Source organism: Quercus robur, chromosome 3 (assembly GCF_932294415.1).
Source record: "Quercus robur chromosome 3, dhQueRobu3.1, whole genome shotgun sequence".
In the NCBI taxonomy this organism is placed as follows: domain Eukaryota; kingdom Viridiplantae; phylum Streptophyta; class Magnoliopsida; order Fagales; family Fagaceae; genus Quercus; species Quercus robur.
The window spans coordinates 22,650,181-22,675,568 of record NC_065536.1 but is presented as its reverse complement, the minus strand read 5'-3'; the positions used below and the strand labels follow the sequence as shown (position 1 = coordinate 22,675,568).

Below are 25,388 nucleotides of genomic sequence, written 5' to 3'. Positions count from 1 at the left end.
AAATATTTTACAAGTTTTTACATACAAGGTTTTAGATTTTTTTTTCCAAATAACCTTACTTTGCAAATTTCGTTAGTTTACCGGAGAATTTTGGGGGGTTTTGGTTTGTTTTTCCTGTGGGTATCTGACCCAATTTTTTTTTGTATTTGTTTCCCAAGTAGATTTATGGGTTTGAAGGTTAAGGTTTACTTTGTTGGAGATCGGTTTGGTTGTTGGGTTTATGGGTTTGGTTGTTTTATTGGAGATTTGGGTTTGGTTCTTTGTTGGAGATTGATTTTGCAAGAGATCTGTATTTTTGTGATTGTTGGTTTTGTTCTCATTTGAAGATTGCTGTGTGTTTTGCATGTTTGGTTGCTAAGAAAATACAAGAAGAGAAACAAAAATATTGATTTTTTAAATTTCTGGGCAAGGTTTGCTGGGAAGAAAATGAAGAACATGATTAAGGGGAAGAACACATGTTTTTATTCTGGGCAAGGTTTGAACATGATTTTTTAATTCTGTTTTTATTTTTTTTATTTAGTTAAAATTAATAAATTAATTTTTTAAATTTATATGATGAGGTGTCAGTGCTACAGTGAATTTTTATTATTATTTTATTAATCCGTCAGTTTCTCCGGTAGTTTGGTGACGGAACAGTGTTTCAAGGACTTAAATGTTCCGCGTTAATTGGTTCAGGGACTAAAAGTGGAAAAAATAAAATGTAGGGACTAAAATGGAAAAAGGTCAAAATGTAGGGACTAAAAGTGCATTTACGCCTTTTATATAATTGGCTAATCTTTTGACAAAACACACTTTACTTGTAATTGGGTAGATCTGGAATGTGTTTAATGCTTCAAGAAATAAGGTTTTAAGGTTAAATGTTAAAGTCATACAAGTCTATCCAAGAATCAAATCAAAAAGTGCAGAATTTTAAAGCTCGACAACTAGCATCTATCGAGATTTAAAAGCTGTTGAAGCTCGTAGCTCGACAGCTAGCTCCATAGATGACTATCTATCGAGGCTTATGAAGTTCAATTTTTCAAGCTAATTTTCATCTAATCCATGAATGTATGTTTGGACTTTCTTTTCTCACAACCTTAGACACATATAAGGCTTATTTTAAAGGCTATCACATAAGAGAATACAAGGAGAACACATGCAAAAGGTGACCAATGCCTTATTTTCTCTGAAAGAAACTACTGTGACTTTTGTGCCTTAGGGTTTTGTAACCAAGTGCTTCTTGATCTTCATTGTTGATAAAGTGAAAAACTTTGCAACCAACATCTTCTTCAAGTTGGTGAGTTAGTCACGTACTAGGAGCCGTGCATCATTGTTTAGTCATGTACTGGGATCCGTGCAAAAAGGGTGGCGTTCATATATTGAAAAGTTCCAAGGTTCTAAAGTGGTAGAAGGTTTCTACTGCAAGTTCATCTACGGGGATTGTAGAGTCTAGGGACAAAGGTTTTGTACTAGATCTAAAACTTCTCTTTACTATAGTGGATTGCTTTTCGTAAAGGTTTTTCCTCAGGTTTTTTACATTGAAACTAATTTATTTCATTGGTTTTCCTGAGTCATCATATCTTGTCTTATTTAATTTTCCGTTGTGCATGATATTAACATGATATTGATGTTTGTTTGTTTAACAAGGTTTATTCATAATAAATCTAATTAACAACTTAGGTTTAAAACTTGTTAATTCTATCAATCGAGATCTAAATTTCCCAACAACTACAATACCAGTTGAAACTTATTGATTTATGAAGAATAAATGAATCTCGATTCTTGGCTTAACACCTCTTGATCTATCAAGCTACAAGAAAATTGAATTGTAATTTTTGTTTTAGCCAACAATGACTCGGCTCTTCTTGGAATTCGTGCACTAGGGTTCCAAAACATATAAAATGGATATTTTATGGCCATCATCAGATACATGCATAAAGAGAGACATGCATACCTAGAGTTGCTATGAAGTTTTGTGGCCTAGGGTTTTGTATCAAGCTATTACGGGTTCATTAAAGCATAATTTGAAGAATATTGTAAAAGTTACAATAATCAAGTGGTTGCAGTGGTGTTAGTCACAAATAAGAGATTCGTGCAATAGATAAATCTTCTGCAAGAAGTAATCCAATTAGGGATTGGAACTAAGCTTCCTTAAATAGATTGGTAAGTTCTACTATAGGTATGTACTTCGAGATAGGGTAAAATTTCTTGTTCTTGTAACCTCTTATTTTGTTAGTGGATTCTCTAGCAAGATTGGTGACCTAAAATTCCTCCAGTGGGGTTTTTTCTTACATTGGTTTTTTCCATCATGATCAAATCGCAATATCAAACTTATTTTTTGCTACACTTAACTTAGTTTGGTGATTTGGCTGTACCGTAATTTGGATTTGCATATAATTTGGACTAATTAAGTAACTTGGGTAATTGGTTAATTTAATTGGGGTCAAACTATAACCCAAAATTTACTATTCTAAATTTTGGTTATGATGAACTCAATGTAAGCTTTAAATACTATAGAGTATAGAACTCTATGTTAACCTTAGTGTAGTTTGTTGTTATACAGGTATATGCCATACAATAAGTTTGGGTATTTTTATTCATCATATCTCTTAAGAATTTTATATGATAATTTTACTAGTTTGAAATGAAACAACAAACTTCTTTTTCTTATTTTTTTTTTCAATAATACAATAGTTACAATAACAAAGAAGGGAAAACATACAATATTACTAAAGTAAAAGTTTTTTTAACACAAAAATTCAACTTCGCAAGCTTGTCTTATTTTTAAATTTGTGGCTATATATATATATATATACTCACCACCATTTGAATAAGAACCATCCAGTATAGAATCACTTATTCAAATTGTCTGAACTTGAAAGCTCAATTAGTGTGAAAACACTAATGCTTGTTTAGACCCCTAATTTAAATTTACAGCTTAATTGCTTTCACTCTAACTTATCTACGTGCGGAACAAGAGTAAATGAAGCACAATAAACTGGAATACTACTCTGAGCCATAAGCAAGTACAATAAGCGATAAACGTAAAGTTTAAAAAGTAAATACAAGATAACACCGAAACATGTTATCGAAAAGGAAACCAAAGCATTCAGCGAAAAACCTCTCTGCGGCCCTCCAAGCCGAAATCGATCCACTAGTGAATAAGTTGGAGTACACGAATATCAAAAAGACCCTCCAAGCCTAATCTACCCAATGTACTTGAGCCCTCCAAGCTCCTGCTACCAACAGAATCTTCATTATTTATCTAGATCCCGCAATTCCGCCCAATTGCATCTGATACTTAATGGCTTCTTCCAATGCTTTCCATAGGCACCAAAACTTCTCTCAACACTCAAAATTGGTGAGGTAAGTGATTAGGCTAAGAATCTCTTAAGGAAGTGTAGATGGAGAGGTGGGAGTAAATGGAAACTTTAGATAAATTATGTAGAGGATTGTGGGTAAACAATATCTAACTCTCAAGTGTTTTGCCTAGGGTTTTCTCTCTCAAAAGTTTCTTGTAAATACTCTTTCTTCTTCTTATATTTTGTGAGTAATGAGGGTTTATATAGTGTTGGTAAAGAATGGGAAAAAGCACACTAAAAAATAATCAGGCAGTGAGTTCCGCGATCACTCACGACTTGGCCTGAGTCGCCAATGACTTGCGAAATCTAGCCTGTCAAGGACTCTTCAAATTCCAGCATCTGCTTCTCACGTGACTTGTTTTGCGGGTCAGCAGTTGCGAAATCCATATCTTCACAGATTCTTCACCAAACTCTCATACACAACCCTTACATTAAATACCACAAAAATACAAGACAATGATTGAATAGAATTACAATCAAATTTGACATGGAATTAAAGCCAACATAAAATATAGTTGTAAATCACAACTTTACAGAACTTTACAAAGAAGAAATGAAGGCCTAGGTTGAAGTAATCTCCAAGGAGATGATAAAACTATCTTCACAAACCCCTATCCATCTTCTGTATTATCGGCTTTCCTTTCAAAACCAAATTAATACAGCCTCCCATACATGCTTCTTTCATCTTCTTCTACCCAAAAGTTCACCACCAATATTGCCAAATCAAGTCTACTCAAGCAATCATTTTCGAACGCCTTAACATGTTATTACCCTTTGGCCCGGGGCATCAAAGACAATCCTTCTGTTGATGAAGGTGGTTACCACTGTGAAGCACAGACAAAGGCTTCATATAGCGCTTCTTGCGGTGAATTTTATGTTGCCCAATGAACTTGTGGAAGAGTGGTATGGCATTGTGGGCAAGTTGAGAGATATTGCAATAAGAAAAATCAACAAGGATCAATTATGTGAAAAAGCCACGAGGTAGTAAACACTTTGATTTTCACAAAGAAATAAGTGGAAAAGCCATGACACACAAGATATGGTTTTCTTAAATTTCACAGGGTTGTGTAGGTTTCCTATATATGATGATTTCGGGTGGGAAAGCCTTTGTGGGTTGGTCGGGTTAGCTTGCCTTTAAAGATTGTAATTGTGTTTGTAGACACCAAAAATGGGGATGGGATGGAGGCATGGATAAACTTGAAAGAGAAAGATATGGCCAAATTCGGAAGTGACAAAAAGTCATTGTAACTAGAAAATTATTTCATGTGAATTTCTTCAACGATTTTATATACAAAAATGTTAAGAACCTAGGGACGGCACAATTGTAATTTGCAAGTTGTAACAACCCTAGCTACACGACAATAATAGCTGTATATATTTACTATTTGAAATTCTGTGTTAAATGTATACTATTTGTCATTTTATGTGTAATTAAAATAAATAAATAAATAAACTTGAAGTGTAAACATTTTATAAATGTAATAATTATGAATTTCTAATTATTTTAATATATTCTCAATAATGAAGGGTAAATTAGTCAATACACACGTTCAACATAAGGCTTTATATTAATTACTTAATTATGACCTAGTATTTGATAAATAATAATCATTATTCTTTAATCATGAATGTCAAGATTGGCTATTTATATGTTTTAAAAAATTGGGCACATAAAAATAAAATATATTGGGAAGCTTCTGTACTGTACTGTATACTAATATCACTTCCTAGCCTTCAAAGTTCGGCACCATTTTTTTTCTGTCCTTTGTTTTATAGATGCAACAGGTGGGCTATACACACAATAATCCTTCATCTCCCTTAAATTTACCCAGCCAGTTTATGATGATCAAGGTTCAATCTCTTATATTTACTATAACGCCATGAGACTATACCAATGAGACTATACCAATTTGCCTTGATGGTCCGTCTCTGTTCATTGACAAGTGAAAACAACATGGGCATGCTAGTTTCAATTAAAATTGGACTGGCCTGCTAATATCTTTTAGATTACTCACCGGATCTAACTTTGAACAAATTACAACATCGTAGGGTACAGGAAAATAATATGAACTGCCAAGACTAGGAGAAATTATTAGGTCCACCAAGCTGACTGCTAACGTGGTCCTCCTTGACCTCCCAATCAATAAAATGTTGTTATTTATACAAATGTGATATCATTTGGTATAATAGGCCAAAAACGTATTGACCCCTTATGATGAATTAATTGATTAATTAGCCAAGTTTATTAATTAATCAAATTAACATGTAAACACGTGGTAACACAAACAAATCACCAATTAAACTAAGTATGCAGCGAAAATTAAATTGACACAGTGATTTGTTTACAAATGGAGAAAACCAACACGGCAAAGACCCCATCAGGTGATTTTAAGGTCACTACTCTTGAAATTCCACTATTATCACAACAAGCGGTTACAATTAAAAGAATCTCAGTACCTTATACCAACCTACAGTTGAATCCTTACCCCAATATTCAATTGGACTTGTTCTGTAGTGACAATTTCTCCTTTTGATGCATGGCTCCCAGTACGTGACTAACCAATTGCGCAGATCCCAGTACGCGACTTTAATCACCAACTAGAGAAGTTTGTTGGTTGCAAAATTCTTTAGTTCATCCCAACGATGAAGATCAAGAAGATACTTGGTCACAAAACCCTACGGTATACAAATACAGCAACATCTTCACAAGAATGATGAACTAGGGGAACTGTGTCTCCGGACACAAATTGCTTGAACAAACTTTACTCAACACTTGTACAACTTGTGTACTCTTTGACGGCCCTTAAAATAATCATTTTATATGTCTAGGATTGTAAGAAAAGAAAACTCAAACACATAAACACGGATTGGAGTCAAAACAGAACTGAAAATCTATTTTTCATAAACCTCGACAAATATCCTATCTGTCGAGCTGCTGTTGAGCCACGGGGCTGGACAGTTCTTTTAAACTCGATAGATGGCTAGTTGTCAAGCTAGCTATCGAGCTTAAATGACAAGCACTTTTCAGCTTGAATCTTGAATAGACTTGCATGGCTTCAACACTTGATCTTGAAACAAAATTTCTTGAAGTATTAAACACATCCTAGATCTACCCAAATGCAAGTAAAGTGCGTTTTGTCAAAGGATTAGTCAATTACATAAAATAATGACATATGTTCCTAACAAGTGAATCACATACGTCCTAAAATGGTTTTTTTTTTTTTTTTTTTTTTTTTTTTTTTTTTTTTTTTTTTTTTTTTTTTTTTTTTTTTATTCCTTATGCTGATTAAGAAGCTCACACATACATTTGCATAAATAACTCATCTCATTGGTCAGACACATCAACAGTCCTCCTGGTATAAATAATAATTTCACTTGTACTAGAGGTAACTTCTCCAAGAAATTTGCAGTGTGTAAGATTCTCCAGGCTTTTATCAAGAAGAATAACAAGAATAGACTATGATATATTCCAATCTATATTTCAATCCAATTAACATGTGGTTGTGCCTCCAGCCCAAGACAAGCTTAAGCCTACCAATAGAATTGAGCAGCTCGCTAACCTTCAATGGCAGAACAAGTAACTCTTTGCTTGAAACTAGTTAGAAAAATCGTTCATCGTAATCGTGCATGAACTCAATGCTGTAATAAATCATTGATTACCATCTAAATATTTAGGTCAAAAGAACACCCTTATGCAACTAGGGGTATAAAAAGTTCTTGACTCATTCAAGTTAAAGGCTACAGGGGACCCCACTACAACAAACTTGAGTTTTTTCACCATATTTTTATCTACAGTCATTAAAAAATGTTAATAAAAACCTTCAACTTCTACTGTTATACACAACTGTTGAAAATAATAAAGAAATTCAAATATTTATTTCCACAGTTGGTATAACTGTTGAAACATGTGTTAAAAAAAAAATCCACAGTCACCAAAACTGTTGAAATAGGTGTTAAAAATAAAAAATAAATAGAGAAAAGTGATATCAACAGTCGGATAAATGTGGAAAAAAAATAAATTAAATATTTTATCAACAGTTATAAAATGTTGAAAATAAAAACACTGAACTTATATAGGTTGTACAGTGTTTTTTACGATCAAATTTTTTTTATCCTTCTCGCTCTCTCTCTCTCTCTCTATATCGATCTCTCTCCATCGCTCCCTCTCATAGCTCTTTGTGGTCATGGCTATTAATCAATTTCAAAACCTTTCTATTTTTCTATTATTTTCTAGGCAACCAAACAGAGTTCTTGACTAGGTTTTTTTTTTTTTTTTTTCCCTGTTTTTTATGATTTTCGTTTTGATTTCCTCATCAAGTTCATCGCCGTCGAATTGATTTCACCAAGCCGGTACTATTACATTCAGATATTCACACTTCTCCCTATCCAAACCCTTCGATTAGCCATTTTTTTCTATTTCTCTCGATTTCGTAGTTTTAAAAACTTATTTCTGATCAGTTTGTTTTTGCTTGGACTCGAATTGCTTCCATACTCTGTTATTCGCTTTGAGTATTTTGAACTTTTGTGGTTTTTGTTCTTGAATTTGAAATGCTATGTCAAAATTGAATTTGTGGTTTTGTGTATTGCGTGCTTTCAATGTGATTGCAGGTGCATTTGCATTGGTTATGGACTTTATGAGGAATATGGCAGAAAGTTTCAAGAATTGTAAGCAGAGTTGGCTTCTTCTAATGAACTGCGGCAAAAGCTGGAACGAAAGGTTTGCGCTCAACCTGCTCGATGAAATGCCTGTGATAAAAAATGTAAATTTATTGTTAGTTATAGGAATTTTCTTTTAATAGGTGAGTTATCTTCAGAATGACAATGCTTTGCTCTAGAACAAGCAAAAGGAATTGAAGGGAACTATACAAAGCTTACTTCAATCGAAGGAAAGTTTCGTGAATGCTTATGAGGTTTGTAATCTGTAATCCTCTATATAATGTGTTGTAATAATGATGGTGATTAGTTTTCTTAATTATAGATATTTTTGTGGGGGAGGAGAAGAAGTGGGGTAAGTTAGTAAAAGAGTGGACATGGATCGAATTTGGATTTTGAGAAAGGGGGATGGTTGAAAGTGATTGACAATGCATATGAAGATGTTAATTTGATTGATTGTGGTGTTAGTGCCTCCCTTTCGGCTTAGTGTCAGTGGCGTATAAAGAATTGACTTTATGAGGAATTTGGTCTCGTGTAGTCGTTTGCTGTTTGGGCGTTGGAGCTGTAGGTGAATATCCTTTTATAGGAAGAGTTATATTTTGATGATGTAGTGCATAACATGTTTGTTTTCTGATCGGGGATTGGTCTGTAGTCCTAGTTTTCATTGTGCTATGATGTAGATGGGGGTATAGCCTCGTCTATTTATAGTTGTAATTTCCAATTTTTTGGTTCTGTTTTGGTTAAGGACTAAAGATGTTATTCTTTTTCTAGTGAAATACTTACTAAAATTTTTTTACTTGTATGAGTTGTATCTAGTGGTGCAAGCCACAAGAATTAATTGAATCACGGGTTTACAACCTCAGTACTCACTTTGAAGTCTAAACTGATCTTCCTTACCTTTTTGTCATCCCATCAGGTACAAATATTCTACACAGTTATATGTGTGTCTTCTAATATAATTTAGAAGTTAGGAGATTGGTATCACATAATTTATCACCCTATATTGCATTCTGCATTGTAAATAACAAACTCATCTTACTGGAATGTTTAACATCATTGAAAATAAATTAAGAAGTTGCAACATAGCAATCAATCATTTTATGTATATGTGGAGTAATATGCATTTGATGTAACATATAACCAAATAGTGTATCACTAAGAACAAAGATAATGAAAATTATAAAATGGTCTAATACCAACTACGTGTGTGTGAGCCTATGATAATGTAAAACTTATTGCCAATGAGCTCTGGCTTAACTAGCACCTCCTCCCCTTATAAGTTTTAGGTGGAGGATGAGGTCTTGGGTTCAAGACCCATTGGGTGTGTAAGTAACTTACCAATTTAAAAAAAAAAAAAAAAAAACTTATTTTGCATGATCTCATATATCAAATGGATATAGTTGATGTTTATGAAATGCACACATTTAGCTGACAATGGTTAATTAATAAAAAAGAATGTTTATAATGTTAATGTAAGAGAAATGAAGGAAATTTTTGGATCATTCTGCAATGTCAATATTAGCTAATTATTATGGTACATGAGTTTTGAGATACCAAATCTTGTATTTGAGACTACTCAAATGAAATTTCTATGTTTTTTTGTTTGTTTTAATCCATGTTTTGCAATGCAGATCTAGATCCTCATTCAACTCTCTTAAACCAGTCTCTTTCATCATTGAAATTCAACTAATGATTAACTTTATAAATGTAGTTGCAAGAGTTGAAGCTGCGGGTATCAGGCAACTTGGACAATCCCTTTCTAAACCCTGGCATATCTGAGAAGCAACTGTTGCATGTTATGATGGTAAGATTTTATACAAAAATTTTGAGTCATATTGGCAGGACATGGGCCTCATTGGCTGATTTTAGCATAAACCTTGATCATCTGTTGAAAGATTGATGTGCGTGTGTATTCTTTTTCTTTTTTGGGGGGTAATTATATAATAAAACCCTAGAGTTTGACCTTGGTTAAGATTAAATCCTAAAATTCAGTTGCATCAATGTTTACTTGATAGTTCCAAGATTGTTTCAATTTGGAAACTCAGTGAAAGTAATGAAAACTCAGATAAGGTGCAATTAATACCTATTTGAACGGTAAAAAACTTTTGACATTTGTACTCACCAATATATTTGTGAGCTCATTTGGCTTCAAAATACCACCTTCAATTTACATGGAGTGTTTTTGTGGTGCTCTAATAGGTCCTAAGTACAACTTATGTGGTCTTCCATTATTTTTAGTTAACGTGAGACTTGCCAGATTGAAACAATTTGAAACTATAAGGTTGATACTGATGCAATTGACACTTCAAGGTCAAATTTGAGAGTAAAGCCAAAGTCTGAGATTTATTATATACTTGCTGACTTTTTTTCTTCTTTTAATTATAAATTCAACTTAATAAGAGTTGTTTTCCCTACTAGGTTGAACCTAAAGTCTCAAACAAATCATGTTTTACGCAAGAGCTTATCTCAACTATCTTATTTACTATAGCTCTTGGATTAGTATGGTATGAACCTTCTGTTCCTCAAGTCTCTCTCTCTCTCTCTCTCTCTTCACACACACACACAGAGTACCTAGTAATTAGTGCTTGTTTGTATACTTGAGTTTTACTCACTCCAAACTTGATCTGTTTCCATGAAAATAAAAGAAGAGAGGAGGTGGGGGGTGGGGTGCTCCAAATGGTGTGTGAAATCTAATACTCTAATTTGGTTTCCCTTGTTGTAATGGTGTCTGTATCAATGTTATATGCATGGATTTATACTGAAGTAAATGTCTATAACTTATTTTCATGCGTGTATGGGCTTCCATCACATCTTCCTTTTGCCTATTGGTTTCTTTGATATTCAATAGGATGTTCATGCCAATGAGCTCTAGCTCAAATGGAACCTCCTCTTGTAAAAGCATTGTGGATGGTGGGGTCATGGGTTCAAGACCCACCAGGTGCCATTTATGTAAGTGTTGCAATTTTAACTTGGACTTGACAGTTATGTTAAAGATAGATGTTTCAATTCTTCCTTTTTTATGTTTTTATCTTTTGGCCAAGTTATGATATTATTGGTGTTTAGTCTGTCTATACTCTTAATTTCAATTTTTTACCTTTGGGCCTTGACTTTTTGATCCACACAATTAATAAAATTTAGGTAGCTCCTCACTTAAGTCTTACCCAATTTTATGTGGTTTACAGGTTGTCCTTGGGTGGATATGCACTTGTTAAAGTGGATGTATGTGCTTTATGAGTAAGGAAAATATTGGAGGGATGGGGTGTCCTCTACAGTGAAGTACATGAGGAAAGGATGCATCATCTTTTTTTCAATGATACTAGCTTTTGTCATGGGCCTAGCCTTCTTGTTGGGAAGCGACACTTCTCCATAAATCTGTTACTTGAGGATAATTGATGGAGCACAGTGTTTTTTAATTTTTTTTCTTTTAATTAGCCATTTTGAAAACTTGGAACTATTTGAATACTTAAAAAAATTATTCTGGTGCTTTAGTTTTTATATGAGAATGGAGTTTAATTTGGAATTGCACAATTATGTTTATGTTTATATTTTGAATCAGGTTATTAAATTTGGATCAAGCAAAGTACTGCATCCAAATTAGGTGTTTTTTTTTTTTTTTAAATAATTTTTAAAATACTTATTTCAATGGTTTCAAACGGTTGAAATTTATCTCAAGACAACATATATTTCAACAGTTTTCAATAATATTTCGACGTTTAATAATTGTTGATAAAGGTGAATCACATTTTTCGACGGTCACATAGAATGTAGAAAAAAAGTTTCGACATAGTTTTTAGTGGCGGTTCTCAACGGTCACTTAAACCGTCGAAAATACTTTTTTTTCGACGGTTTCTAATACTTTTTTCGACGTTTTCAACCGTTGAAAATAGCAAACTTTCTTGTAGTGCCCCTTATAGCAACTATAATGGATACAAGGCTTCTTCCTAGTCCCACAAATGCCCTCTGTTTTCTGTACTTCCTTTCCTTCTTGATCTCTCAAAACTGAAGCATAATTGCCAGTTCCATCCTCACTTTTAACTTTTTTCTGTTAACACATTTTTTCATTCATCCTACATATATTGATCCGCTTTGGACATATCCTTTAGTTAATTCAAATTTTGCTGTGGTAATGCGTTCTCCAAACTTGAACTTCCATAGTGTGTCAAACTCACAAAAATCATACATATGTCTGGCAAAGCAGTTATGTACTTATGGATTCAAATAAGACTCCCAATCATCATTCCTTGTGTCTTCTTGATACTGGCTCATTCTGCAAATGATATTATTCCAGAGTCAGCTCATGCAAGACTTTATGACCTAAAGTTTTTTTTTTCTTGGTTTCATACTCAACACAAAGTTTTGCGTTACTTCCAGAGAGGGAAGAGAGGAAACCCGTACTGGTACTTGGTAGCATTGTTTATTGCAATTGTTGCAGCTGGGAGACCCCTTGGCATCTACATAATCATCAAAGGAATAAATAAGAAATTAGTACTCTGTGGTGATCAAATTTAAAACTTTGAAGGAAAAAAATGTGTGGGAATAGAAATGGAGAACTATCTTTTCTCTGAGGCTCTAAAATTGGACAATATTTTAAGGCAATGGAATTAATTGTGCAGATCTAAACATGATTAAGAAAGCATCCATAAAGGGTCATCAAATAGCGCACGGCCCACCGTCCGACCTAGAAACCCGACGGCCCACCGGGCTAATGGGCGGCCCGGCCCATTGTTATTGAGGCTCATGGGTAGCCACCAGCCCAGTGGGTCAGGCCATGGGCTAGTTTTTATGCCCATGGGTATCCGGTGGGCTAGTCCAGTAGCCCAACCCATTGCCCAGCCCGTTGGCCTAACCCATTGGCCCAGCCTAATAACTTATAATTCATAACAAAAATATATAGGAAGTGTATGACAGATTAATCTTGAGATATTATAGAGGAATTTCTTAAGAGAACTCCCTCAACCACTAAGATACTCAAAGTAATTGTGCTAAACTTAGTTTACTAAATATATATTTTTCTAGTAGTCTAGCAAATTTGAATTAACCATTTGACATTTTTTTTTATTAAAGATAAAAATAAAAAACTATTTAAAGCCTTAATAAATAAAATAAAAAAATTAAATAGGTTTCCATCAACAAAACAAAAAATTAAATAGATTTGACTATAAAAAAATTTGTAATTAAGTATTAAATTCTTTAATTCTTTCCTTTAAAAAAATAGATTGATTATTCCCTTATAAAAAAATTGATTCTTTTCTTATAAAAATAATAAAATAATATGCTTACACGGCCCATTAGGCCCAACCCGATAGCCCAGCTCGTTAAAGACAAAATGGGCATTGCCCATGGGCAGGGTCATAGGTTGAGGCTTTCTCTTTCGGCCCAACCCAATTTGGCCCATTAACTAGTTAATAGCCCATTATACCTATGGGCCAAGTAAAAATGGGCCGGCCCGGCCCGACCTGGCCTATTGACGACCTTTACATCCATCCACATATGTGTGTGTGGTGTGTGTGTGTGTGTGTGTTTTTTTTTTTTTTTTTTTTTTTTTTTTTTTTTTTTTTTTGTTGTTGTTGTTGTTGTTGTTGTTGTTGTGCGGCTTCAGGCACCTACTGGCTTAAAAATATTGCCTCCAACAACTTGCCTTAATTTTAGTAGTATTTGTGCCAAGGATATATATGTGTGTGTGTGTGTGGGGGGGGGGGGTAGTTGTAAATAAAAATAAAAGAATAATAGTAATTAAATATAGAATTTCTTTCTTCAAATAAAGCAAACAAATTAATTAATTAAGGACAAGCAACTATAAAAATCATAAATGTTTGTTTGTTTAAACACCTTAAACCAGATTGTTTAACCTAATATATTAACCAAGTGATTACTTAGATTAATTATTTAGATCTTCTAAGTTAAACAATAATAAATCATATCATGCAAAGCAACAGAAAATAAATAACACCACGATATGATGACCCAGGAAAACCGATGAAACGAACCGTTTTAAAGTAAAAACCTGTGGAGGATTTAACCTAACTATCCTTAAGGTAAAGTAAATCCAGTATAAGTGAATTGAAATTTTCACAATCAGATTTAACCCTAAATCTGTTACTACCTCATGTAATAATTTACTAACACGACCACGTGCAAACTCCAATTCCACAGACTCCTTCTCTTCTTGGATTTATTGCAACTCAAGCATCCATGCTTGTGACTTTGAGATTCCACTCAAAGGTTTCAAATCACCATCAATAATGATTTTAATGCAGCAACTATGTTCTACCAACGCTTGATTGTAGATTTGGCTCCAGTAGATTCTTGTGTAGTTAGAAGGTACAAAACCTCTTAGATCTCACAAAGAGTAACACATAAATCTTCTCAAAGTCTTCAAAACGTAGCTAGAGTTTCCCTTTTATATGTGGAGAAGTTAGAATGAAACCCTAAACATTTTTGCGGGCTTGGGCTTATTTTAAAAATTTTGTAGAATTTTGTTCCTGCGATTTTCGATCAGTTGAGTCTAATTCTTGATCGATCGAGCAAGGCAGAAACTATCTTCTTTTTTCTGCAGTCAGCTGGATTTGAACCTTGAAACAAATACTTTTAAGCATTACCTAACACCTAAACTAGATATGTTTTGTTCTTTGTTTGGCAATACAATAAAAATATAATTCTAAACATTTATACCTAAATCTGTAGAACCTAACAAGAAAAAAAAAAGTAAATAATAAAAAGGGCAACCCTAAATTACTCCAGGATTTCAAACATCCAATTTAAATGTTCTAGTTTTTCTAGAACTATATATATATATATATTTTAGAACTAAAATTGTATTCATAGGATACTGGATCTTTACAAGACTTACCTATCCCATAAATCTAAAAATTTAGAAGAAAATGATGTACTTTTTTTTATACATGTAAGAAATTATTACTAAGACAAAACCGGAGGCCTAGGTCCTAAAGAGGGCAATGACAAAATGGGGCGGTGGTGGCGTGGTTGGGAGGAACCGGCCCATCAACCCAACGAACTAGCATTTTCTAGCCCAACGAGCTATAAGTATAACTATGATGGGACCATATCTAGCCTTTTCCCATTTTTCCCAAAACATATGTACACACACGTGTGTGAAAATTGAGATGAAGTTATGCATTGTTTGAACTTTTCATTATTATTATTTTTTTTTTTGGGGGATTTATATTTCGAAGATTCGTACCATTAGACTGCACATGCTTTTTCTTCTCAACACACCTAAATCCTATTCAGCCAAAAAAAAAAAAAAAAAAAACCTAAATCCTATGTTATGTATATATTATTTACCATTTGGATTTCTGTGTTAAATATATATATATATATATATTATTTTCCTTTTGATCCAAAAACTCATATTTTATCATTTATGTATAATATATTATATAAAAAAGTTGAAATGTAATTATTTTACAAATGAAATAATTATAGATTATATAGATTCACTCTACTTCATATTTGCAACAAATATATATAATAATCAAAGTGACACACCTCTCACATTTATGGTGGGATCCATTCATTAAATTCATGGTGGATCCATCAAGAATGTGAGAAGAGAGAACACAATTTGTCCGTGTTCCAAGAGTACCTAAAAATTTTTCAGTTACATGACCACTCTAACATTTTTTTTTTTTTAAATATATATACCTAAAAAAATTAATATGGATTGTTGACCACCTTAGAAAAATTTTTTGACCACCCTAAAAAAAACTTAAACCTAAATAAAAATTTGAGCCCATTAAAAATAAAATTTGATCTCTCCAAAATTTTGGTCTCTTGAAGATTGAACCAAAATACCGTGATATTTTTTATGTACCTAAAAAAATTAATATGGGTTGTTGACCACCCTAGAAAAAAAATTTCACTACCCTAAAAAGAACTTGAACAACCTAAATAAATATTTGAGCCCATTGAAAATAAAATTTGATCTCTCCAAATTTTTTGTGCCTTGAAAATTAAACCAAAATATTGTGATAATTGTTATGTTCACAACATTTTCACAACACGTTCACAACATTTTCACAACACTTTCACAAATAAATCCTAAGTGGTAGATTATTACTGGCTGTTATTAGTGGAAAAAAAAGGTAATTTCATTGGTAGATTCAAATTAGAATCAATAACGACTTACCATTTAGGATTTGTTGCGGATATCGCACTTCTCAAAAATTGCCCAAACAAATACAAGCCCAAATGAAATGTTTAATTGTGATTTTTTAAATTGTGGTTTCAAGAGGCATATTTTAAAATCGCTATATTTTTTTTCCTTCTAAAATTTACCTTTTCAAATGGTTAGACTGTTAGTGTTTGCTTTAGTCTTTAGTTGAATTTGTTAAATTTATGTGATATATTTTGTACACATGCATATGCATTAAAGTAATACCTAATTAAATACTTTATTGAACATGGTTAATGTAATGTTTGGATGCCGGAATTGAATATATTAAATGAACTTATAGTTTCCCTTTATTCTTTTGCTAGCACTATGAACAAATTTATTATAAGGAAATCACTTGTATTGCAAGATTCATTTTTTAAGCAAATTTGTATTGACTTGAATAATCTTTTTTCTGATCTTAGGCTATGAGAAAATGTCTCATTTTTTCATCATAATGATCAGGACGAAGAGGAGCATATTTACAAAGAGGTTTTTGTCAACCTCTTGGTCATGATTTTTGTAAAAAATAAATTAGTGTTACATTGTGTCAATTTAATCCTAATTAGTTTAAAGAATACAAAAATTGGTTGGAACGGATCATAAATAAGGATGATACATTTTGTTTATAATGTTAATAAGGCAAGATGTTAGTAATTGAATAGGAGATCAATAGTTTAATGAATGTTTATTATATACGTCAAAAAAATGTAATTGATAGTATTGATAATGAAATTATCATACATCGATTTCAAAATATGAAAAATCCTAGAAGGAAAATTTAAAAACTTTCTATATTTGCGTTTTTATTTTTTAATGATGTCGATATATTCAAGTTATATTTTTATTAAATTTTGTTTAATTTACGTTTTTTTTGATAATCACTCTGAAAAAAGTTTCTAGAGCGGCCATTATATATAGGGTCATTCTACCATACCCCCCAAAAAAAGGGGGTACGGTACCCACCTATATTTGAGCCGTTAATTTACTACGGTTTTGATCTTGTCCGTTGATGTAATTTTAAAGGTTTTTGGTTACTGGTTAAACAGGTTTTATATATAAACAAAAAATGAAAACATTCATCACACTTTTCAGCCTTTCTCCTGTCTCACATTTGCTTCTCTACCTCTCTACTTCGTTTGCTCATTGCTCTGTTTGCCTCTCTAAACAAAACCCTCAAATCGTTGATACCACATTTGCAGCGCAACCCACAAAACCCTCAGAGCCCGGCGCACCCACAAACACTCAGAGCCCGGCGCACCCACAACCTCAAATCAGAGGCGCTTCTTCTCATCCAATCCACTTGTCGGCGCCACTTTCTAGCTTATTCTCTTCCAATCCATATTCAAATCAGCGGCGCACTCATATCCAATCCAACTTGGCGGCGCTTCATCTCTTCCCGAACGACTCGGCGGCACTTCTTCTCTTCCATTCTAAATCGGCGGCGCCACCCATAATCTTCAGGTTCTCTTTTTACATATGATTAATGCTGATATGAGTTTATATTATTTCTCTAAACTTTGTGGGTTTATGATATTATTGTTTTGTTTGAGTTTCAGTTCTTATATATTTGACAAATTAATCTTTACACCGAAGGGCTTGATAGTCCACCATTGATTGCCTAGATCACTACTGCCATGTGAAACGAAATTGTAATAAGGTTGCCGATGCTTTGGCAAAGAAATCCTGGGTTGGGGTAGAATTAGAATGTCAGGTTTGAGTTGAAGACTTACCTGGGGACATTACCCCCCTTGCTCTATTTGATTAGTTTTTTTAATGAAAGCATCAGTTTGTCTCACAGACTGGTTTCTCAAAAAAAAGAAAAAAAAAATCTTTACACTTTTGAGTTTGGGATGTGAGACATGGGAACCCTTATCCATAAGTTGGGATAAGATTAGATTTGGTTGGGAGTGTGGGGAGGACACGATACTATGAACCTACGGACTTAGGAGATTATTATTTTTTTTCAACCACCTTGGCAGTAAGAACACCAATTTCAGTGTTTGTTTGTGCTATATTTTAGAGTTGGTTTCCAATTTTAGAGTTGGTTTCTCTAAAATTTAGAATTTGAAAGAAGCCTAGTGAGTTTGCTCAGAGTTTTAGGAGCAGATATTTTATCTGGATGATGTTCACCATAAATTGAAGTTGTAATAAAAACAGCCTTCCTAATTAGATCATCTCCTGTATCAAAATTGTGTCCCTCTTTTAGCATTAGTTTCTACTTTCTACTTTCTAGCAGTGTGGCTCTGCATAGAGCCAGTTGGTGCCAAAGGCAAGGATTCAACTGGGAATTAGTCAGTAACAAAGCAATCTCTCAACTTGAGTAATGAATAGTTGGTCCCTCAGCTCCCAAAGCATTTGTACATTACCGCAGAAGTTGTAGAGCAGCATTGCACCTAGAGAAAGAGAATGTAGCAAGAGACAAAAACGAAAACCCACTTGTTTGTTCAACAAAGATATAGAAACTCTGACACGTTTACCTCACCAACAATTACAGAGTACAGGGTAAGGTCATCTCCCATTCTGAATAGCAACAACAAACGCTGCACAGATAGTTTCAGGTTCAGCCCAGTGATTACTTTCCTTTTTCATTGCTTGGTGTGAACTCCAAGTAACCTAGACGTGACTCCTACATTCTATAATTTTTGTTGTTTTTTTTTTTTTTTGTGTTAAAAAAAATTTCCCAATAGACATTCCCCTTGAGAATTCTTCTGTCATTTATAAATTTTAATATCAAAGCCCTCTGTTTTGCATCAATTCTTTTCTTTCAAATAAGAGCATTTGGCAACTCAAACTTACATTATTGAAAGAGGGAGTACATGGGAGTCATTCTCTAAGCCAATTCAAGAAGAACAAACAAAAATGGGATGAATTTTAATTGATGCCACCTCTGTTTGATTCCTTGCTCAACTTTCTCATTCCTTGGCCCTGCTTATTTGGATATTTGTTGATGCCCTTTTTTTTTAATTTAATTTTTTTATATTATTTTAAAACTACACTATCAGCTGTTAAATCTCATTTTATTACGTTTTTTTTTTTTTCAAATTTTAAATTTTAAATTTTTTAAAGTTGAAAAATCATTTCAACGGTTTTTCCTCTACTTGATGAAAAAGCTACTGCTAAGCCAAGGCCAAGGGGTGTTGAATACTGCATAGATTTTGATGATTTGGCAGGTTTTGCATAGGTTGATGCTTTGGCTAAAACAAGTGCATTGTAGTGAACATCAACTAGTTTATAGCTACAATTAGATTCAAAACAAGTTTGTGGGGAGTAAAATTAGCAGTTGTCAAAATTTTGAGAATATGGTTTTATTGAGAAACACTTCTTGATTAACTTCACTGCATTTCCTTAGTTACTCTTCCAATTAAAGAAGTATTATTTTAATTTTTTCACTTATTATCTCCATTTTTTTTTGGTATAAAAGGAATTCATCCATAACCTAGTTCTTGTGCCAGGCATGCTTATGTTATCATAGTGGATTGTTGTTGTATGTGTAAGCAAGCTGGGGAGTCTATGATCACTTATTGTTAAATTGTTCTATGGATAGAGATCCGTAGTCTTACATTTTATGCCTCTTTGGGGTGCAATGGGTTATGCCAAAGAGGGTGTAGATTTGTTGGCATGTTGGAAGGGGCAGTTTTCTAGGCAGAAAAATGGTGATATTTGGATTGCAATCCCTTTGTGTCATGTGGATTATTTGGAAGGAACAAAATAACTGGACATTTGAAGTCCTTGAATGATTAATGTTGGCTGTGAAGTTGATTTTTCTACATACTTTGTATGATTGGATGGCTCCCACAAGTGGTCATTCTGTCTCTAGTTTGCTGGATTTGGATGCACCTTCAGTTCACAACCTCTGTATTTGATGGTGTTTCATCTTTGCTCTTTTTTATGTGAATAAAAACAAACTTAAAGAAAAAAAAAATCTTGATAATCTTTTGGGACTCTATTTTTTGAGCTCCTAATCACTTTTCCTCTTTGTATCTTGAAACCAGTTGGACTTTTTTTCCTCCACTATGAACATGAGTACCTAATGTTCTTTTATAAAGTACACAGTGATGAAAGACAAACGAAAAATTTGCAACAATAAATTAAAGAATAAGAAAATAAAGGATGGGACCTAGGATTTAGCACCTTGGCTTGCTTGGATTCAAAACCAAGTGAAAGAAAATGCTAGGAGTCAACACCTAGGGTTGGTTGGGGTTGGCACCAAACAATTGAAATAACACTAGTGAAAACTTTATTATCAATTAAACTTTGTCTTATAAAATTGAACCCAGGGATTCCTAGTAGAGTTCCAAAACATTGCTTACAAGAAAAGAACTTTAACTCCTGATCCATATAGGAAAAGAAAATTACTAATTAAGAGATTGGGCTTAGGTCTTTAGGTCCAATTGATAGTAGACTCCTTATATCTTGTGTCCACATCCCACAAATTTATTTTATGTTTAGTTTCAAAATTCACCTTCTGTCTAGTTTCAAAATTCAACCGTGAAATGTATTTACTTTTTAATGCATTGTTATTGCTTAACCTTTTTTTTTTCTTTTTTTCTCATGCTATATTGCGATAGGAGTATGGGGAGAGTGAAGAACATTGAAGAGCAAGATGCTCTCCAAGTTAGGCCCCCGAAAAGGCCAATTGGAGCATTTATAATTTATTAGTAAGATTTACGCAATTCAGTATATATTCACTTGTTTTAGTTATCCTTATGTTATATTCAAGAAAGTGAGTTTTGTTCAATTTGGATTTTTAGTAAAAAGCAAGTAGAAATGATGAAAGCTAAAGGCATTGTCAAGATAAGCAAAGCTGTAAGTTGAATAATACTTATATTTTTTTAGGTTATTATTATTGTTTAGTTCACATATTCATGGACATCATACTTGAGTATGAAAATCTAAAATTACAGGTTAAGGATGAGATTACAAAAAAGTGGAATAATCTTGATGAAGACTCTAAATTAGAGTATAGGAGGGAAGCACATGAGAATTGTGAAAATTATGCAAATTTAAAACATAATATTCCTTGCAAACCACGTAAAGTAAGTATTTACCTTCAAAACTTTTAGAATGCATCACTATGTATTAAATTTCGTTATAAAACCCTTTTTATTCATTTTATAATGCAGGTTTCATTAGATACTCGGTATACCCTTGGTCCGTTCATTCGATGGTTAACAAATTGAATCTAAGACAAAAATCTGTCATTCAAGAGTTAGGGTTTGGTAGTTTGTTGGATTTAAAGTTTATAAATTTGGATAGAGATTTATGCAAATGGTTAATTGATCATTTTGACCCAAATTCATGTGCATTGGATATTTGTGGTAAGAGGTTACCGATTTCCACTGAAGATGTAGAATATATTTTAGGAATAAAATCAAATGGGGTTGATATGTCTATTGTTGGGAGCGCAAAAGAGATAAATCATATGTGCCAACAATATGGATTAAATGTGGAAGGGGATATACCAATTAAGCTCTTAGAGGATGAGTTGAATAAGATGGAAACATCTGGAAATGAATTTGTGAGTTTTTTTGCTGTTTATAGTGGGTACCTTATTATGTCCCACTACAAAATCTTATATGAAACGGTCTTTCGTTTTAATTTGCCGTAATGTTGAAGAGATTAGAAACTTGAATTGGGCGAAGTTCGTGCTAGATTTTCTCATTTAAGGTGTACGCAAACATAAAGACAATAATCTTGTAGCAGTTGGTGGTTGCGTGTTGTTATTAATGGTAATATGTAGTAAATAGTTACATTCAAGAATACAATTTTGTTTCTTAAATTTCTATGAATCTTGATTATAATTTTATAAACATTTTATACATTTGTAGTTATTTTATTTTGAACACGTTAATGTTGAAATTGACGTTGAACATGTTTCCAAACGACTTCGACCGCGTATTTGTTTTTGGGGAAAAGAGGAAGTTAAGCAAAGGATGCTGAAATTACATTCACGTGGAGGTTTTGATAGTCCTAAGGTAACAATTGATTTTTTTATAATGTTTGAATACTTATTATTCTATTAAATCTAGTGCTTATTTGAATTTTTACCGTATGTAGTTGACATTATTTATTTTATGTTTATCATAGTTAGTAGTAACACAAATGGAAGGTGGATATGAGACTGCCAATATTCCATTGGAAAAGAAATATATTAATCAGTCTCATGCTATGCCATGTAGGGATGAACACAAGCCAAATATGGTATCATTTCCACCCAATAAATTTTATGACTTTGATGATTTTTTGATAATGGACATGTTTTTATGATTGTTCCTATGAATTAATCCACAGGATTCTGATGAAGCAACTCGTAGATTTGAGCAATCATTAACAATTATTAGAGATGATATGCTAGTTTTGCATAACACCGTGAATGTCATTAGCATACATTTCATGCAACCATTCATGGTTATGTAAATTGTGATTGTCAACCATTTTCTTCCACATGTCTTCAAATTCATCTGGTGTAACATATCGTACCATACACCTAATAAAACTTTCATATACTTTATCATGTAGATTTGCAAAAGCATTCCTTTCAAGATGCCACACACATAAACGATGTTGAGACTTTGGAAAAACTATTTTAATAGCTTTACTCATTGCTTTGTCCACATCTATCACGACTGAAATAGGAGTCTTATTGTTCATTGCTACAAGTATATTTTGCAACGCCCAAGTATATGTTTCAACAGTCTCATCAACCAATAGTCCAAAACCAAACACTATAGTTTGCCAATGGTGGTTGACTCCTACCAATATAACAAGGGGTTTTTTGTATACATTTGTCCTATATGTTGTATCAAATGCAACTACATCTCCAAAACATGCATAATCTAAGCGACTTTGAGAATCTGTCCAAAACAGATTAGCCAAACGGCTTTCTTCATCAACAGTGTATTGAAAAAAAAAAAAATAAGGAGTCCATGTCTACTTTTGCTTGTAAATATCCCAAAGCACATTCAGCATCACCATCTCGCGTATTGTTGTTGCGAATTGCCGCTAGATAATTGTAGAGGTCTTTTGAAGTGAACCCTATATTCTCGTATCCTCTAGCTTGTTGGATCATATGATCCATGATTTGATTTTATTTGACCCCAATATTATGCAATGCTATAATCTGAGCCTTATCAGAATCCTTAATAGTCCTATGTGAACGGAGAAATTGAGTCTCAAATTACGGAACTAAGTCATGATTATGCTCCCTTTTAAACTCTCCTACCACCCATTCACCTAACTTTCGTTCAAACCTAATACGAAAAGCGGCCTTGCAACCACTTCTTGTTATTGGTCTCTCACGCATGCAATTTAAATTGGACTCATTTTTCCTAATTCGCAATCCTTCCTTTGCACAAACCCATCTTCTAGAGGTCACAATGTTATCTTTATTACGCTTTATCTCATCTTTGCGAAAACTAAACCCAACCAACTTTGCATATGTGTCATAAAACTCTCCACCATCATCTAGAGAATTGAATTTCAAACCAGTTATTTGGGCATCAGTCAATTGATCTATTCCTTTTTCGAGAATAGTACTCCAATGTTTTTCCAAATCAATAAAATTAGTCTTCCCTTTGTTTTCCGTATCATGATCCATGCAAACCAATATATTATTCCTAAACAAAGAAGATGTACAATTTTCAATTAAAAAAAGAAAAAGAAATAAAGAGGACCAATATATTATTCTTGTATCATGATCCCCTGTAAACATCTAATGTTCTAAGTTTCCACTATTATTTTAATAAATTTGTGTGACAATTTATTATATTATATGATTTATGTTTGTCTTTTATCTTTTGTCTTTTTTCCATTATCTTTCTTTTCCTTTTCTTTTTTCTATCACTGACCCATTCACCAATCCCACTACCGACACTATGAAGTTATTATCCACTACCGACAAACACTTTTACTATTTTTATTCTTTGAAAGTTGATTCAGTTTTCCTTTTGCTGTGAGCCCGTAACTTGTCCTTATTTTATTGCCCAATTACCACACAACAAACAGTCAAACACTGATATTTTCTCTAATCTCTAGAGACTTTACTCTCTCTCTCTCTTATCTATATAATATAGTCACACAGAGTCACAATTCACAAAGACAAACATAGACTCATCAATAAGATAGTCACAGAGTCACAGAGCCAAAAAGCCAAAGAAAAATAACATAAGCACAGATTCCTCATCAGTAAAAACACAAAAACCACAAGCACAGATTCTAAGATTTTGAAGGATAGATTAAATACTTGACTGTGAAGGCTGGAGCAAATCAAAGCCAGTAGCGGCGTCAAGGCGAGATGGGTGTTGCGTGGTGGGTGTGGCCGTGTGGGAGTTGCGTGGGTCTACAAGATGGGTCTCGCCGCTCTCGCGTGGTGGCAGCGTCACGGTGTGGGCAGCAGCAAGATTTCAAGCTCTCACCTCACGCTTTGGCAGCTTCACTCACAGCGTGGGCAGCAGCAAAGTCTCTCACCTCTCACTGTCTTTTTTTTTTTTTTTTTTAAAAGGCCTGTCACTCTCTTTGTCTTGCCTCAGCCTTCTTTGCTTTTTTTTTTTTTCTTTTGTTTTTCCGTTTGGACATCGGAGACAGGCTGATGGGTTTACATTTTTGGACTAAACCCCCCCCCCCCCCTTTTTTAATTTATTTTTTTTACATGTGGGCTAGTTGGCTGGGTTACAATTTCAGAGGGGCCCAAGCTTTTTGTAAGGGGGCTCAAGTCTTTTTTTTTTTTTTTTTGAAAATTAACCTACTTAAATTTATATATATATATATATATATATATTTTTTTTTTTTTTTTTTACATGTGGGCTGGCCGGCTGGGTTACAATTCCAGAGGGGCACTAGCTTTTTGTAAGGGACCCAAGTCTTTTTTTTTTTGAAAATTAGCCTACTTAATTTTTTTTTATTTACATGTGGACTAGCAGGTTGGGTTACGATTTCAGAGGAGGCCCAAGTCTTTTTTTTCTTTTTCTTTTTTTGGAAAATTAACCTACTTTAAAAAAAAAAATGGCCTAGAGGGGCCCAGGCCCCCACCTGTGTTTGTCCCTAGCCTTGCGAAACCAAAACAAAAACAAAAACAAAACAAGATTAATAACAATTTAGCAATACAAAAGTCAAACGGCAAAAACCCCAGATTGAAAACTAAAGAATAAGGATGAGATGTACTGAGATTTTAGTGACGAGAAACGGTGGAGACTTCTAACAAAAGGGCATAGAAAGAGAGG

General features: G+C 33.5%; 1 protein-coding gene and 1 long non-coding RNA gene across 6 annotated transcripts; one reads left to right on the top strand and one right to left on the bottom strand.

Moving 5' to 3' along the window:
• Window positions 1-7,428: 7,428 nt before the first annotated feature.
• On the top strand, window positions 7,429-11,522 carry LOC126717510 (uncharacterized). 5 transcript variants are annotated; one of them, XR_007652632.1, is made up of 6 exons: window positions 7,430-8,058; window positions 8,141-8,910; window positions 9,706-9,798; window positions 10,413-10,498; window positions 10,843-10,943; window positions 11,177-11,522. It is a non-coding gene; the product is annotated as an uncharacterized LOC126717510 (long non-coding RNA). The 5 variants fall into 5 exon arrangements; XR_007652633.1 differs by lacking the exon at window positions 10,413-10,498 and having other exon boundaries at window positions 7,432-7,691; window positions 7,950-8,058; XR_007652630.1 differs by having other exon boundaries at window positions 7,429-8,058; window positions 10,413-10,943.
• An 11,825-nt stretch (window positions 11,523-23,347) lies between these two features.
• LOC126719410 (protein FAR1-RELATED SEQUENCE 7-like) lies at window positions 23,348-23,767 on the bottom strand. Its single transcript, XM_050421965.1, has one exon. It carries the CDS (start codon window positions 23,765-23,767, stop codon window positions 23,348-23,350), a length of 420 nt encoding a protein of 139 aa, XP_050277922.1.
• Window positions 23,768-25,388: the final 1,621 nt, after the last annotated feature.